General features: G+C 37.6%; 1 protein-coding gene across 1 annotated transcript in view; it reads left to right on the top strand.

The window, feature by feature from the left end:
* The window catches only part of LOC132815850 (putative methyltransferase NSUN7), a 138,090-nt gene extending 123,831 nt beyond the window's left edge, over positions 1-14,259 (top strand). Inside the window, exons 11-12 of the mRNA XM_060825204.1 lie at positions 9,588-10,182; positions 14,180-14,259. Of these exons, the coding sequence (XP_060681187.1) occupies positions 9,588-10,182; positions 14,180-14,259 (675 nt within the window). The remainder of the gene's footprint in view (positions 1-9,587; positions 10,183-14,179) is intronic.
* Positions 14,260-18,302: the final 4,043 nt, after the last annotated feature.

The following is an 18,302-nucleotide window of genomic DNA, read 5'->3' as shown; positions in this document are numbered from 1 at the left end:
AATTTGAGACAATTAAAATCTAAGACAAAAGTGGGTGGGTACTTTCTTGCTCTTAGGGGAAGAATATCCTTAACAAGTTAATTACTTTTAATAGTCTGACAGTTCCACTGTCAATTTGAAGCACCCATTTTACTTTCATTATGTGGCTGTCTTCTAGTCTCAGGTCATTCTTCAAACTTCTGTCTCATGAATCTTTCATAGCTTTCTAAAGCATATTGGATGAAGTGTTCAAATCTAGCTACTGTAAATCAGTAGAAGCTGAAATTCACTTTATGATAACTTGTATTTGCATAGCATCTTTATTAAAGTGAGACATTCTGAGATGCTTCATTGCTTTATCAGGCAAAACTTGATATCAAGCTATATTAAAAAATGTTAGAACTGGTAACAAAATTTTTGTCAAAATGACTTTGAGAGAGAGAGATTTAAGGAGGGAATTCCAGAGCCAAGAGCATCTGCAGCTAAAGGAATGACTGCTACTACTACAGCAATAAAAATCAGTTGAGCAAGAGACCAGAATTAATGGCCAGAAATTTCAAAACATTGTAGGGCCAAAAGGTATCTCAGAAATAGGGTGAGATGAGATAGTGAAGGAATTTGAATATGAAGATGCGAATTTTAAAATTTGAGCATTTCTGCTGTTGAAGCCAATATAAGTCAGCAAGTACAGGAACAATAGATGAAAGGGAACTTGGTGAGAGTTAGAAGATGGGCAGCAGATTTTTTTTGGATGACTCACATTTATGGATGGTTTTAAAGGCTGGCAAAGACAGCAAATGGAGCATTTGAATCTGGAGAAAACAGTGTCAGGATGCAGATAGGTGATATTACAGAGATGGCCATTGGCAATAATGGAGAGATAAAGGGATTGGAGGGAGGATCATGAAAGAATATTGATGTTGCAAGCAATTTGTGTCAGCCATAGAGACTGTCACTAGGGAGCGGGTTTTGTGACGGAGACCAAAGATCAGATTTCAATCTTACCAATTTATATTGGTGAAAATTTATGTTGATTAAGTACAGGGTTGAACAAAAATCATGATAAAAGAGGAGTCACTAGTGGTGGAGGTAAGTGCTGGCTATTGTTTTTCTGGCAACCTAATCATAGTTGAAATCATCTTCACAAATTTTTATTATGTCCAAGTAAGCTATATTATTGTATCTTGAAAACTACAGCCATTTTAATTAGAAACAAGTCATGTAATACCCAAAACTCAACTGTTTTTCCAGTACTGTGTGCAATTCTGGTCGGCCAGCTATAAGAAGGGCCCTGTTAAATTGGAGAGCCTTCAGAAAAGACTTACCAGGATGTTGCCAGGAATGGAGGGTTTGAATTATTAAAATAGGTTGGATAGGCTGGGACTTTTTTCAATGGAACATGGGAGGTTGAGGCGTGACCTCATCGAGGTTTATAAAGTCATGAAGGGCATAAATAAGGTGAATAGCAAAGGTCTTTTCCCTAGGATGGGGAATTTGCATCCAGGGGGCTTATTTTTAAGGTGAGAGGAGCATTAAGTTTTAAAAAGAACATGAGGTACAGTTACAACATTGAAAAAACATTTGGATAAGCACATAACCAGGAAGAGTTTGGAGGTATATAGGCCAAATGCAGACAGATGGGACTAGTTTAGTTTGGGAACATGGTCGGCATGGACTAATTGGACTGAAGGGTCTGTATGGCTCTATGGCTGTAAAGCTATTAAATAATTGATAATGGCATGAACATTTGTATGCCATGCTCCTTCCACCTACTGATGGTGCTGTGTAGAGATTTACAGTGTAATTGTCTTGATTAATTTTATGTAACATTTTAATTCTTTGTTTTTAACTTATATATCCTTTACCTCTTTCCTCTCCCCTTCACTCTTTTAACTTATTCACTCCTTTCCACTTATAAGCCCCTTTCTGAACACCATTCCTTTTCTCTCTGGTTCCCTTCAACTTGCCTTTCCTTACTTTACTTTCCTGTTTGATTTGTAGTTCTCCTCCCTTCCTTCTTCTCTACCTCTCCTTTTCTTTCTTCCAATTGTTTTTGCTTTTTCCATTTCCTTCCCTTTTACCCTTCTTTCTCTTATCCTTCTCCTTCTTCCTTCATCTTCCACTTTCCCTCACCTTTTCTCCTCTGTTCCTTCCTGTCCCCTGCCATCTCTTTCAACAATGCCCTGGTCTCCTACCTTTCTAACCTGGCTTAACCTGGAAATTGCACATGGTCTTGATTCACTCTGTTGAACGTCACAAAAGAGTGACAAACAATATATACAGAACTAAAAAGTTGAGCTGTAGGGAGAGGCTGAAGAGGTTTTGGCTATTTTTGCCTGGAGCTTCGGAGGCTGAGGGATGACCTCACAGAGGTTAATAAATTTGAGGGCATGAACAGGGTGAATAGCCAAAATCTTTTTGCTGTGGATGGAGGAGTCCAAAACTAGAAGGCATAGTTTAAAGTGAGAGACCAATGATTTAAAAGGCAACTTTTTTGTGTGTGTATGGAATGAGCTGCCAGAGGAGGTGTTGGAGGCTGATACAATTACAACATTTAAAAGGCATCTGGATGGGTGTATGAATAGGAAGGGTTTAAAGGGATATGGGCCAAATGCTGGCAAATGGAGCTAGATTAATTTAGGATATCTGGCTGGCATGAATGAGTTGGATTGAAGGATCTGTTTTATGCTGCACAACCTTATGACTGACTGTATAAATTTTGCAGTAGCAGGTTAGTAATAACATCTGCCAATTGTTAGACTTGCATATTTAGGTTTTTAATTTGTTTTTTTAAAGTAATATGTTGTTAAAAGTACAAGCTGATAGCAGATTTGGAAGAACCTGGGTATCTAGGAGCTTGGTGAATTACACAACTAGTAACTAAGTTTTTTTTTAGCCAGCAAAATTTAAGCATGAAGAAATAAACTGACTAAGAAAGGGAGAATGAAGTAAAATGGTGAATTCAATGTCAAATTAGGTACAGAAAGACAAGTAATGGTGGAAAGAATTATTACATAGAGACAAGCTAAAAAGCAGCAACTTAAGGAGTAACATTTTCCTTTCTTAAATCTTCAACACGTAAAACCTAAAAGATTGCGCTTTCACATTTGTGCTAGTTCATTTTCAATGCCAGAGAGGTTGAATTACCTTGAGTAATGCATTAACATTGTCAAAAGGGTACTTGTATTTGAAATTATTTGACTTAATTCTGTTAATTTCATTTGTATTAAATACAGTCTTTTGCTTCATTCAATGCTAAGGCTGATAGTGAGATGCTGTTTTTGTGAAGTTTGAATAACTTTTGGATATCAACACATAACTGACATTCTGTTCTTAATTTAAATTGCCATACTGTTGGTACAAAAATAGCAATATATTCTATTATTCTCGCTGTTGCTTTGCCTCAGAATTTGGCTCCATATGGTTTTGAGACCACCTGTCACACACTCAGTATCAACATTCAAGGGAAAATGTAGAAATTTGCAGGCATCCTTTAACTCTGCAAACATTCCTCACCAATAGCAATTAATCTATAACTGACCTCAAGGTGCTTATTACAATTAGATTTTGTGGTCTTAATCATACATCTAATTGAGTAACTGAATAATTGTATTAAGGTACATTCAATATTAGAACATTCTGTAATTGTGAAAATATTATACAATGCTAGATGAGTAAAGCCACAGGAAATCAGTGAGTATTGCCTGATTGGGCAGCCACTCTGGACTATTTATGAGGCAAATTTGCAAAAACTTGCAGAATGAGATCAGCCTGGCATAAGAATTTTAATACACTTTTAATTCGGAAAAACGTGAGGGTTGAATTTTTTTCTTAAATGTTTAATTTAAACACAAGTTAGAAAAAAATTAAGTTACTGAATTGATGTGCATGGAATAAGCTATTCCAAGATTGGGAATGAATAGCAATACGGAGAAACATCCACAGTATCTGATGTGGATTTCTGGGCAAGGGGACCACAAAAGTGAGGAACAACAGGGAGAGAGGCAATGAAAACAATTCCTTCCATATCGAATGTCTGACCGATATAAGCTGATTTATAGCAGAAAGTTTCACTGATCCAGGCTATGTTTTCTAACAATTCTGCCTTATTGAAAATTATTTCCTTATTGAAAATGCTCTAACTGTAAAAGACATAGTGGCTTTGAATATTTTAGCCTCCACGTTTAACAAATGATTGGTGACAGTGGACATTTGTCAAGCAGCATCATTATTCAATAAAGGCAGGTAACACTGCTCAAAAGGATAGAGAAGCATATAGAATTCCAAACATGTGGAGCATTTCAAGAACAAAGGGCAAAGGAATTATTCCGAAGGTGCAAGATATCATCACTGCACCCACATGGTCATCAAGACACAGAGTAATCTGAGAGATCCAGCTATATGTGTTCTGGTCTGCAGCCACAAAAAGGGGTTTATGCAAATGTGTGTAAGCTATTCTGGCAGCTAATATACCTCACACTGTTATTTCACCAGTGAGTCTCTCTGGGGATACTTGGGGATAAAGAATATTCTTTCAAGAGATGACTTTTGAAACATCTTTTCAGAACTCTGCAATGGAGACAAAGGCATGTCTGACACCATGAGGAAGCATCTGCTCTCACTGCCTCCAAAAGGACCACAAGGCAGGCACCTGAGAAATGTGGGGATGCTGGATCTGGTTCTGTTCTCCCCTCTCTCATCCACCTCTGCATGAAACAACCATGACAATAATAGCTGCTATTTACCCTATGAATTGGATCTGCGCAATGTAATTTGCATGCCTATTCCATGAGACTACTACCCCAATCAGCAGGCTAATTAGAGGCCATTTTCAAAATTGCATTGCAATGCATGTCTAAAACTGATGCAATGGGTCAAGATGCAAAAGTGCTCCCCAGGGTTATGCTTCAGAACCCAAAAAGAAAATCCTGCTTCATGTCGTCATTAGCGATGTACCATTGGGTTCTTTCAGATTTCTAGCTTTTTCTATATTTTGGTTACATTTGTACTGGATGGAAAGAGATGGTCAGAGAGTAAAAGGCTTATGCAAATCTTTCTTGTCAGTGACTTAAGAGAAGTTCCTTCGTTTCCTGTGGAGCAACTGAGTGGTAGGTTCAGAACATTGCCAGCTGGAACTAACATGCTCACAGACAAATTGCGACAATAGGATGAAAGTTTCCTCTAATTATTATTCACTGTTGGTAGTCACTGCAATATCAATTAATATGTTGCATATAAATCAAACAGATGCCTGATGCATTTGAGTGAGTGATTTTCTCTTTAATTTGCCTTCTAAAATGACATGACCCAGTTACCTACTGTCAATTCACTGCTACAACAAAAGTGCAAGACATCGCTGATGTTCTGCTGTGTGTGTCAGTGTGTCTGTGTGTCAGTCAGTGACTACACTTGTTTTTCAATGAAATATACCCCAGGCTTTTCATTGCAAGTTGTTCTGCTGAAACATGACAAATGAGCAGTGCTCTGAAAGCTTGTACTTTCAAATAAACCTGTTGGACTGAAACCTAGTGTGATTTTTAACTTTGTCCACCCTAGTCCATACATAATGAAATAGTCATTGGGTTAACTGAAGGTTTCACATGCACTAATAGTGCATCTGGTGGAAGTTAAAAGTACAGCATGTTGTGGCATGGTGTTTGCAACCTCAATCATGGTAGTGTCAATTGCCTTTTGTTGCCTTTCTATGGGTCCTGACACACTACTTAGTGCTAAAACATTTTAACAAAACATTTCAAAATTACATTTAACTTTAAATCTAAGTATTGACTGTATTCAGGAGTGAAATTTATTTTGAGCAGAAGCGTAAACTTGGCACTGACAAATCAGTTCATTTTAAGAACATTTTTCATTTATGTTCTATTTTTGTTTTAAAACAAACTCTCATGACAGTCACAAATGAAATGCTACGTGATTATGACCCTAGTCATTTGTAAGCTGCTCCTTGGCAGCATCATCTGAAAGTATGTCAACTCCCATATGAATACTGCTGACACTCACCTCTATCAAAGCATTGTCTTTCTCAATTATTCCACTAACTCTGTTATCAAATGGATAAACCAAACTTTTTTTTTCATTTAACACTATGAAGACTTAAGTTTCTGGCCACAAGTTTTTTTCTTGAGACAGAGCACAAAGGCAAGAGAAATTCTAGTTCCATGGCCTCACACTTAAAACTTGACTACCCATAATTTAAATTTTTGTCTGGGGAGGTCCTGGATGGGAAGATGGGTCAAGTGACCCAGGAATGTTATAAAAGTTTGCTCAATTCTTGAGGTGGGGTGGGCAGAAGTTCTGCCTAGACAACATCCCACCACCTCTCACCCTCTCTCACTGTATCACCAGCAATGCCAACCTATTCCTCTTCCACCACAATGATGCCCCTTCTTCCCCTCTAATTATCCTATGTACATCGACCTCGGTCATCCCCCACACCCACCTATACTCTTGCACTCGCCTGCCCGGGTGTCTCATAACCTTTGCACCACCTATGCCTATCTCTTATGGCTTTGTATATCCCATGTGCCCATAATCATTCCCACCATCCTTGATTGCTCCTATTTCCAATTCATATTCCTATCTAGTACCCTTTGTCCTTCTCTCCCATGTCAACTTGCCTATTCTTATTACTGCCATGGGCATTAAGCAGGAGGATGAAGCCTATAGATTACATCATAATTGAAAAACACGTGCTATCATTTATACAATGCAAACATCCAATACTGTGAAATTGCTTCAACCAATCCCTTATGAAAACGAATATTTCACTCAAGTGCTTAATACCTTGTATTAACATTCCTTTCCATTGAACAGCTTCCCATTAGTGGGCAATACCACTGATAAAAATGGTACTTTAGAAAATCAGTGATTCAGCACAAATTCTATAATGATTCCAATAGCTTAGACCTTTTAATAACTTCACACTTGTTTTGGTCAGCTGCTTCAAACCTTTAGTAAACTTAGAGATTATGTACCTGTAATGTACAAGCATGCTTTTCCTAAACCCATAAGTGGCTTACTGCCAGTTAACTGACCTGAGGCCAGATTGAAAGAGGTACCATATTTCTCCACAGGGGAAGATATAAAATATTCCACTGCCCTCATCGTACCCCACAGAGTCCTTTGCCAACTTATGCAATCTAATGCCTTCCACCCATCTGTCATGGCTCTTTAATTACCTGTGCCAACCTAGTGCCTACATCCACCCAATACCCTTCCCCTTTTACCTACATTACAATTCATTGAAATTCATTGAGTGTCTGAATCAGTGTAATTCCAATAACACTCAAGATGCTAGGATCATCTAGGACAAAGCAGATTGCATGATAGGCATCCTTCCAAGTCTCTCACTGTCCTGACTTGGAACTATTTCTCCATTCCCTCATTGTTGTTGATTCAATAACCTGGAACTCTGCCCCCCTCCCAATAGCATTGTGGGTGTATCTACACCCCAAAGATTGTAGTGGTTAAGACAGCATTTGAGGTAAAGATGAAGAAAATGGTTTTCTCTGAGCGTTATTAGACTTTGGTGGAATTCTCTCCTCAGACAGCAAGAGGCTGAGTCATTGAATACATTCAAAGCTCACTGACACAGATTTTTATTCAACAAAGAAGTCAAAGGTTATGAGAGGCAGGCAAGAAAGTAGAGTTAAGGCTACAATCAGCTCAGCCATGATTTTATAAAATGGCCGAACAGTCTCAATGTGTTAAGTGGTGTACTTCTATCTCTTATGATCAGATTAATGGAAGAAAGTTATCAGAGTCGAGAGTGTGGTGCTGGAAAAGCACAGTAGGTCAGGCAGCGTCCGAGGAACAGGAGAATCGATGTTTTGGGCATAAGCCTTTCATCAGGAATATGCTCATTCCTGATGAAGGGCTTCTACCTGAAACCTCGATTCTCCTGCTCCTCGGATGCTGCCTGGCCTGCTGTGCTTTTCCAGCACCACACTCTTGACTCTGATCTCCAGCAACTGCAGCCCTCACTTTCTCCTAAGAGAAAGTTATCGGCTTTGTGCTAGTGTTGTAATTAAAGCACAAGCACTGCACTCCAGTCTCTCAAAGTTTTATAACTGTGGTGAATAAAGGGAGCCATTAATTGTAGCACTCAAGTGTTAAATGTCTTCATAATCAGTCAGATATAGTACGGATTCAGGTTAGAGCAAGAAAGGGAGAACAGAAAATCTGCTGACATGCTGAATGCATCATTTTGTAGGTCAGGTTCTTTTTTTAAAAATTAATATGGGGGAACAGGTGTTTTGGAAAAGTATTAAGTTTTTTTGTGTTGGTGAAAAGACTTATTTATATTTTTATTGTATTTGTTTACGGGCTGTGGGCATTGCTAGCACAGTTAGCATTTATTGCTCATCCTTAATTGTCTGTGAGAATGTGGTGTGAATACCTTCTTGCACTGCTGCAGTCTCCATGTGTGTAGGTACACCCACAATGCTGCTTGAACGCGAAGGGAGTTCCAGGATTTGAACCTGAAACAGAAAGAATAGTGATGTAGTTCTGTGTCAGGATGGTGTCAGTTGCAGGTTGTACTGTTCCCATGGGTCCACTATTCTTCTGAGTGGTAGTTTGCAATTTAGAAGCTGTTGTTGAAAGAGCCTTCCTGACTTGTTACAATGTATTTTGTGCATGGTGTACCCTGCAGCCACCTTGCACCAAAAGTGATGGATGGAGTGAATGCTGGAAGAGGTGTGCCATTCAAGCAGGGTTGCTTTGTTCTCAATCGTGGTGTGCTACTTCGGTGTTGTTGAAGGCTCACTAATCCAGGCGAGTAAAGGGTATTTCACCACATTTCTGACTTGTGCCTTGGGGGTTAGGCCTTGAGGAGTCAGGAGGTTAATCACTCGCAGCAAAACTCCAAGCCTCTGATCCGTTCTTGTGGCTACTGTGTTTATGTGGCCAGTCCAGTTAGAATTCAGTTCTAAAATTCAAGATGTTAATGATGGGATGGTAATTCTGCTGTTGGAGATGGTCATTGCCCAGCATTTAAGTGGTGCAAATGTTACTTGCTACTTGTCAGCCTGAACTCGAACGTTGTCCAGATCTTGCTGCACATGAATGTGGACTTTTTCACTAAGATGTTACAAATGGTACAGAACATTCTACAATCATCAGTGGATATCCCCACTTGGACCTTACGATGGAGAGAAAGTAATTGATGAAAGAACTGAAGATTTATAATCCTATGATGTCCTGGAGCTGAGATTTTTAGCATCCAACAATCATGATTTTCTGTTGTACTAGGTATGACTCTAATCAATGAGCAGTTTGTTCTTGGGATATAATTAAGTACTGCAGGCCACATTTATTGTTCATTTCTAATCGTCGAAGATGAGTATGGATCTTCTCGTTAAACCTCCCTGTAGTGCTTAGCTTGATGATGCTCTTACCATACTGTTAGGTAGGAATTCCAGGTTTTTGACAAAGAACAGGGATTTTATGTCCGAATGATTTAGATAGCTTAGATTTTTAATTGCTGCATTTTTGAAAAAGCATCCAGGCCATTGTGTTTGTTTATGAAAATTGCCAGCAACTAATTTTATCAATAGGATTCTGACTTGTGTAATTTTCTTAATTTAAAGCGAGATCCATCAGGAGCGGTGTCTGTAAAGGATGTATTGGCTCGAGCTGCTGCAAAGGGACTATTGGATGGAGTTGAGACACCCAGAGTTCGGAAAAAGGAAGAAAAACGAAAGAAAAACAAAGTCTTCACACCAAAAATGGGTTCTTTCAGTGGAGCCCAGTCGAGGATAACTGAATTTTTAAATGAACAGAAATCAGTTACAGTTAATGGAACCTCCACAGCTTCCCAGCAATTGTCTAGAAGTGAGGCCAGTACAACTGGGTCAAGCATCAAATTAACTCAACGCGTGCCTATTCCTACCTTACCCAACCGAGTAAAGAGAAATATTAGCAATGCTTCTTCAGTGGGAAGGCTTGCTAGTCGGAAAGGAAGTTCAACTGGAACAAAACAAGAGTTGAAATTGGTTTTAAAACCAGTAGAGATGTTGCTTCCTCCAGTTACAATACGATACCTCAATTCAAATGGGGTTCAAAACCATGGTTACAATCAACCCTACCTCTTCCAGTACCATGGATTAACTAGTCAACCTGCTTTCCCTTATTCACGTAATGCATTTGTGACTTCATTAGGTGTGAAAAAACAAAGAGACACAGGTATGTCAATTTTGCACAGGCAATCACGCCCTTGGGTGTAAGGTAAAAGAATGAACTGTAAAAAGTACTTTAAAATTTTAATTGAATCTTTAATGCATACATTGATGTTTTATATAATTTTAAAATTGTTTGAAGAATCTTGTAGTGTCCGTGAACTCATTGCTGGATAGGTAACAATTTGTGATTTAGCTTATGATAAAAAAAGGTAAAATTTACAGTCAATAATCTTAAAAATGTAAGCATACATACTTAGTCATTCACTAGACATGTTTTCTAACAACAGATGTGCCTGAACAATTACATGAGTATTGTCACCAGCTAAAATGCAGTTAAATTCCATCCCAGTAAGAAGCTTCTGTCGAGGTAATTTCAGCAGCACGGGTTCATTCTCATTCCATCAGTTAACTTCATGAAATGAAGCTGTGTCCTATATATTTTGGTAGATGGTCAAGCCAGTCAGAAAAAAACACATTGAGTCTGTTCTATCAAACCAATTTAAGTCAAAGCCACATAAGTGGTCTTTTCTGGATCATTCTGGGCCACTTTGTTTTAAAAACTGAAGAACCAAATAAAGGGATAGTATGTAATCGTAATTGTTCTCAACCATAATGAAAAAGGCAAAAATAACTAGTTATAGACCTATGTTCTACACAAAACTAAAATATTAAAAACAGAAATATCTTGTTTAGAAATTTCCTATCTTTCAGAGCGACATTCATTTCACCCCAAAACAAAACAGAATTAGCCACTCTTATGAGGAAATTTTAATCCAGAAGAGAGGGTATATGTACTGTCTTTATTCAGTAAATATTACTCACTACACCATGAGAGGAGTGATGACCTTAGTTTGTTTTAAACTTAGACTATTTGAGTTCCACGCATTAAAGCCTCATAAGATTAAAGCATCTTAAAGCATCCTGTATATTGTAGTTCCCCTCAATATGTGTGGAACAAAGTAGTACATAATGTTATTGGATTTCCAAGTAAAGGTGGTCCTGCCTATTTAGTTAATCTTTGACAATGAGTAGCTGCTTTGACATTTATTTTGAATCCAATTGGGGCCACCATGTGCAGGAAAAATTGAAGAATAGGAGAGCTGCTGCTACCACAGTATCTTATTCTCCTTCAGCTTTAAGGTCTGGGAAATGGTAATGGGGACAAACAAAAGGGAACAACAGACATTGTTGCATCAAAGGGAAAGTATCTGCATAAATGCAATTGGCATGATTAAGGTTTTTAGTGGTTTTAAGGAGTCCTGTTTGTGCATTTAAAATGGAAGACATGCAATTCCATATTATGTAAAATAGTACAGAAGAATATTTTAGGTATAGTATATTTATAATAAAAAGACTCTACACTATGATCAGGTGTATTCTTTGAGCAAAGTATTATCATTTGATCACATTCAACCAAATAATGTCCTTTACCTTTTGTGATGTCTATATGCTAGTCATTTGAGGTCTGTCTTTATTTGCTACGTATTAATATCTATCACCCTCCCTAGCATATTTCTTGAAAAATATCCTTAATTTCCCAACTGTGAGTGGATTAACTGTTGTAATAATCTTCCTCTTCCATGGCTTGAATTCTATGCCAAATGGAGATGCACACCAATAAGTGGACATCTGGAGATGATTCTGTGAAAATCAAATAAAATATTGGACGCAACCTCATACATCAAGCATCCTGCCTCACTTTTGAGCCTTAATAACCACACTTATTTGCTCATGGTGAACAGGGCATTTCCTGAATCCTCTGTAACCATTCAAAACTAAAGCTATTGACCTCCTCTCCAACTCCACGTTCAATTCAGAAGTTGACCATTTTTAGGGGCTAATTATTTTCTTTATACAATTGACAATATCAATGAGATGTCATTGACCAGATACATCCCTGAAATATTTTGCTTCATTTCATTGCCAGTTCATAGTCCATAAACTTGCTCTTAGGTTCTCTAGTCAACCTTTCAATGTCTATCTCCAAAATAATGTGCATCTATTTATACAGTCATCGGACTACCATGTCAATACATTTTCATTATTCCTTTAGCCTAAAAGCCAACTTCCAAAGTCTTTATCCTGCATTTAACCACCTCTTCAGTTTTTCGTTTGTACTAATGTTTAGATAACAAATGATCCATTTTATTTGGGATTGACTTAATCGTCTACAGTTATTTATTTCCTCTTTCCTATTGTTTAATGTTCTTATAATCAAACTATATTGTATCTCCTTTACTGTAACCACTCCATTCTTTTGTTGAGCCAGTTCCAAGATAAAATAGTTACTAGTAATAAAATCAAATGAAGTATTAATGAATGAGTGATATTTAATCTTTTTAATCCAAGTTTAAAAAGTAGAAGTACACTTATCAGTTTTGAAAGAAATTAAGATGTCAAGACTTTAAGTTGGCATTGTGCTAAATAAATGGTTAAGCCATAATAAGGTTGTAGGAGGAAATAACAGAAGTTAGCGTTTGGAGATGGTGTATTTTATTTCATGGGATTCTGGCCTGAATTTAAGAATATTAACATTTACAATTTAGCTTATTGGTTTGGCTAATCTATAATAGTATTTAGAAAACAGCCCATTGAGAATGTTGCTGAATTGTTGCTTAAATTGTCATAATTGTATGCAAATGTATTCAAATTATTGGAGTAAAACACATATACTAATTACATATACATGTTTAATTGCTCTTCAGAGTTTTATTATTGCTGATATTTGACTGAAATATTTACCAGTCATATTACTGTACAAATAAAATGGGTCATTAATAGTTTAAACAGCGTTACATTATTCCTGAATTATGGATCAATGTGGAGCTTGTGCTGGATACAAGAATACAGAAACAGAAAAGTGACATTGCCAGTACTGTTCATGATAGGAAAAATATTCAAAAATTGCAGAAGAGACATTGCTATTATTTACTTTGAACGCAGAGATTTTTATATAACTGGCATGTGAAATATCATTAAAAGTAAATTGGTCTTTCAATCTTCACCTAATTACATTCAGTAATATGTATCACTAGAGGACAACATTGTCTATAAACTCAATGAGCATATTCTTAGTGCATTGAAATAGGGAGATATCTTAGAGAACTTTTAAATTAAAATGGTTGAATATCTTTTGTTCAAATTTGTGAAGTTTTCAGTACAGTATGCACCATGACAGATCTATTTTACCCTATGTATAAAGCAGCATTCTATTTTCCCCAACAGTTGCATTTTTAGCACTTGTGTCAATTTTGCTCTGGGACAAAGTAATTATTTTGTTAGCTGCTGTAATTTTAAGAGCACTGTATGCATACACAAATCCGCCTTTCCTAGCACTTCCGGCACAATCACTTGTCCTCGGTATTGTATGAATGAGTAACCAAAAAAGATGGCAACTTTTCATTCCCAAAGCATTTGTGTAATGTCAAATGTTCAGAGCTCATATTTCATTAATACTCAAGTTATGGTCCTTGACCCCTGTGAATATACTTTTGTGGCCATGTTTTATTTTGTTAAAAATAATTTATTACAATAAGGCAGTTATCCTGTCATATCACTGTTATCCTGTCAGTGCCCGTGCAATGTCAATTTTATTTTCAATCCCCTTACATGATGTATAGAAAGTATTATAATGAAGTTCTGATATTCTGATGAGTAAGCTTGTTCTTTTAAATGCACAGAAAAGTATAAATTACACTTGGTGCCATTTATGCAGCACACACAATGAATACAATTCTGCCTGTAATCTCCAATTAGTATGCTGCACGTTCATTATTAGTCTTATACCTTTAACAGATTTGCACTTTATATATATTCTTTGTAAATGAAACACTGTACACAATTAAATTGTAACAAATTTACCCTCCTTTGTAGTTTTTATTTTTATTTATTCAGTAGTAAATTGAGATAACATAAATGGATTCTGCATCACAATACATTAGTCAGTATTTGACAAAGCTTTTCAACTTCAAATTCAATAAATGAAATTTATAAATTTATAGGTATAAAAGTCGTTCCTGGAAGCATGAAGAAGCAAGAATTGAAGCAACAATGTGCTGTATGTGCAGCAAAAAGGACTTGAAGGCAGGATGTTCTCTGTGCTCATTAAAAAGATTTCAAGCCAGGATTTTCTGTGTTCCATCAAATATTTCCAGTTGCTAAGCATATGCACTTGTGTGTAGAGACTGAAAACAGGTTTGGTTGAACAGCACCTACTTTCCCAATGAAATTAATGGACATCTTGATCTCATCAGTTTTTTTTTATATTAAAGCTCCAAATGGATGCATTAGATGTGGAAAGAACTGAACAGAGGAGCAGTAGCATTGAGATTTAGGAGAAAGGTTACCACTTCCAACTAACACCTATTTCAGGAAGCATACAGAAAGGTTCTTTGCATTAAAAAAATCACTTCCATGCACCTTCATCTCTAACCTGTAGGAAGCACAGTGGGAATTTATACTCTGATCAACTGATCATTAGTTTGTTGATTGGAAAATTACAGACTACACATATTTGATTCCATACAATAAACACCTTGCAAATGCTGCTTCCTGTTCCATCCAGATAGCTTTCACTACATTAAATAAATTTTAGCAAATCCAAAAACCCCTCAAATTAACAATTTTCTTTAAAGCAACTGTGATGTCCTGATGAGAGCACGCACCTCTTTCTGATTGGCTGAGTCATGAGGGAGCCATCAGTTTTTCCCATCTGTATTTATGAATTATTCTCATGCCAGTTAATGATTTCAAAAGGACAGTTTTGTGAGGTGTTTTCCTGTTTTTTTTCTCTGTTCTGATTGCAGTGTCAGCTGGAATTGATTATTAAACAGTTTAAAACCACAAGTGAATCTTGTAACTTATTGATTTACTTTACCTTCCCCTAACCATTGGCCAATATGATGCCGATGAGCCTGTTTCAGGCAGGTAAAGATACTATTCCTAAAGAGACCTGACAGAAATGGTCAGTAAAAGCCCTACTTCCAAGGTATTCAGTTACATTCCTTCTTGAAATACGCTGTAGTGTGGCACCAAGCTGGAGAAGAGTCATAGAATCCCAACAGTGTGAAAACAGGCCAATTAGCACAACAAGTTCACATCAACCCTCTGAAGAGTAACCCATCCAGACCCATTCCCCTACCCTATTACACTACATTTACCCCTGACTAATTCACCTAGCCTACACACCCCTGAACACTATGGGCAATTTAGCAGGTCCAATTCACCTAATGTGCACATCTTTGGATTGTGGGAGGAAAGCCACGCAGACACAGGGAGAATGTGCAAACTTCACACGGGCAGTTGCCCGAGGCTGGAATTGAATCCAGGTCCCTGGTGCTGTAAGGCAGCAGTGCTAACTACTGAGCCACCCAAGAGTCAGGAGAGATGCTGGTGGCCACAAATTTTTCTGGGGGAATTTGTACACCGTAGCAAAACTCTGGATTCCAATCTTGACCCAACACCTGTGGACGCACTTGAAAAAACTTGTGTAATAATCAGGCATAGGAACCTTCCTAATCTTTCCTTAAGACTTGCAGCACTCCCAACTATAACCCAGCTAACTCACGAAACATTATCCGAGTCATCTTGACCACAACGGGCACTACTGAAATCAATAACCTTGGTGGATTTTGGGCAGAAATTGGATTTGGTCAAGTTGGATGGGCAGGGAAAATCTTGCATAAGCCAGTGGAACTTGTCAGTCTTGCTCCTAAGTAACTCCAATATACTATACAGAGACATTAAAATTCATGAGATTTAAAGGTACATGGGATTCATGACTCAGTGGCTGCACGGGTAAAAAAATTAACTAAGGAACAAAACGTTGGGAGTAGTTGTGAATTGTTGAATTTTAGAACTGGATATGGGTGTGAAAGGTCAGTGAGTCAGTGTGCTGGTATTCCCTTGTGGCCATATTGGGACCACTATTTTAATTGCATATTAATGGCATGGATTTGAACAGCAAATAACTTTAAAGTTTGTAGATGTTGCAAAACTACAAAATTCAGTAAAAATGAGAAAGGTATTAAACAGACTTCAGGAGAACATATGCTGCTGAAATGTGGAAGGGAGTGGAAGATGACATTTAATGCAGAGACGGTGAAATTATTCATTTTGTTAGGAAGACTAAGGAGAGGCATTACAACTATATATTTTTCTAGGCATGCAGAGAGACTTTCAGGTGTATGAATGTAAGTTTTGAAAATGGTAGTACAATTTAGAAAGCTGTTAAAAAGACATGTTGGCTTTATGAATAGTGACAGTTGACAGTACAAAACAAAAAAATGGTAGACTTTTACAAAACATTGGTAGGAAATACTGGGGAGATTGGAATTATTTACTTTAAAAAGAGTAGTTAAAGGGATATTTCATTGAGTTGTTGATATAGAATTGTGATGGAGTGAAAAATGAATAAGTAGAAAAATTGTTATCCATGGTGGAAATGTCAGTAAGGTATGATGTAAGACACAAGAACCAGAAAAAACAGAAAGAAAACAAAAGAACCTTGGAAAGTTATGAAATGGAATGCATTGTCAAAAGGGTCATGGAAGAATGTACAATAATACTTTTTCACAAAAAATTGGATAAGTATTTGGAGAAAACCTTGCATTACCGCAGTGAAAGAGTAGGACACACTTTTCTCTTTATTCTCCATGGGATGTCAGCATTGATGACAAAAGGCTAGAATTTGCTGGCCATCCCTAATTGTCTTTGAACTGAGTTGCTTGCTCAGCCATTTCAGAGGACAATTGAGAGTGGTAGAGTCCCTACCTCTAGGCCAGAAAGCCTAGTATCTAGTCACACCTGCCTGAGGTGCATCATAACATGCTTGAACAAATTGATTAAAATACCTTAAATACAGTTCATGCAGGAAAAGATCTTTTTCGAACAGTGGTGGTGTTCCTACTGAGCCAGGAGACCACATTCAAATCCCAACTAATCCAAAGATGCATAATAATATCTCTGAACAGATCGATTACAATATATCTATCGTTTATCGAGGAAGAGACTCGTGCAGCACTGTGATACAGCCCCTACCACTGATCCAGAAGGCGAACGTTCAAGTCCCACCTATTCCAAAGTTGTGTAATAACATCACCTGGAATGGGTTGATTACAAAATATCGATAGTTAATGCAGGATGTAGAATGGGCTCATCTGTGTAAATGGAGTTCAATCCAGATAAGTGTGAGCAGGACAAACAAGGCAAGGGAATACATGATGAACGGAAAGACCTTGGGAAGCACTGAGGATCATGATGTTCATGTAAATGGGTCCCATAAGGTATCAGGGAGCTGGATAAAGTGGTTAAGGAGGCATATAGTAGTCTTGCCTTTAGATGCAAAGGCAGACAGTTTAAAAGGAGGGAGGTTATGCTCCCAAAGTATAAAACATTGTTTAGTCACCAACTAAAGTACTGTATCAAGTTTTGGAATCCACATTAAAGGAGGGATGTGATAGCAGTGAAGATGATGTCCCAGATTTCCACCATCCTCTGCTGAAAGTTTTTCTTCACATCTCCTCTGATCCTTCGGCCTCTTATCTTTAATCTATGTCCCCGGGTCACTGATCCCTCCATCAAGGGGAAAAGTCTCTTCCTCTCTACTCTATCTATACCCCTCCATAATTATATTCATCTCATTCATGTCCCCTCTCAATCTCCTCTGCTCCTCCCCTCCCCCCCGCCCCCAAACCAAAGGGCATCAGTGAATCAGAAAAGTGTTTCAGCACTGGTTGATTGTTTCATGGTCACTATTCCTAAGAATAGGTTTTAATTCCAGATTTAAAAAAAAAAGTCAGTTTAAATTCTTCCTCAGCATGATATGAACCTCTGGTTGCTAGAACAATAGCCTGGGTCTCTTCATTACTTGTCCAATGACATTACATAGGAGCAGAAGTAGATCCTCTTCAGCCTGCTCTGCTTTCCAATGAGATCACAACTGATCAGTTTGTTTTTCAAAGTCCCTATGCCGTCTATACCTTGTAACCTTAGATTTTTGTTAGGCAAGGGATTCATCGACTAGTGCTTTAGAAATATATAATGAATCATCTACATTGGAATTCTCTATCTCCAAAAGCAAACTCTTTCAATGTTGAGAATGAAGCTTACTATTAAAACATTGCC

This window comes from Hemiscyllium ocellatum, chromosome 1 (assembly GCF_020745735.1).
Source record: "Hemiscyllium ocellatum isolate sHemOce1 chromosome 1, sHemOce1.pat.X.cur, whole genome shotgun sequence".
Classification (NCBI taxonomy): Eukaryota; Metazoa; Chordata; class Chondrichthyes; order Orectolobiformes; family Hemiscylliidae; genus Hemiscyllium; species Hemiscyllium ocellatum.
This window is presented reverse-complemented; position numbering and strand designations above follow the sequence as displayed.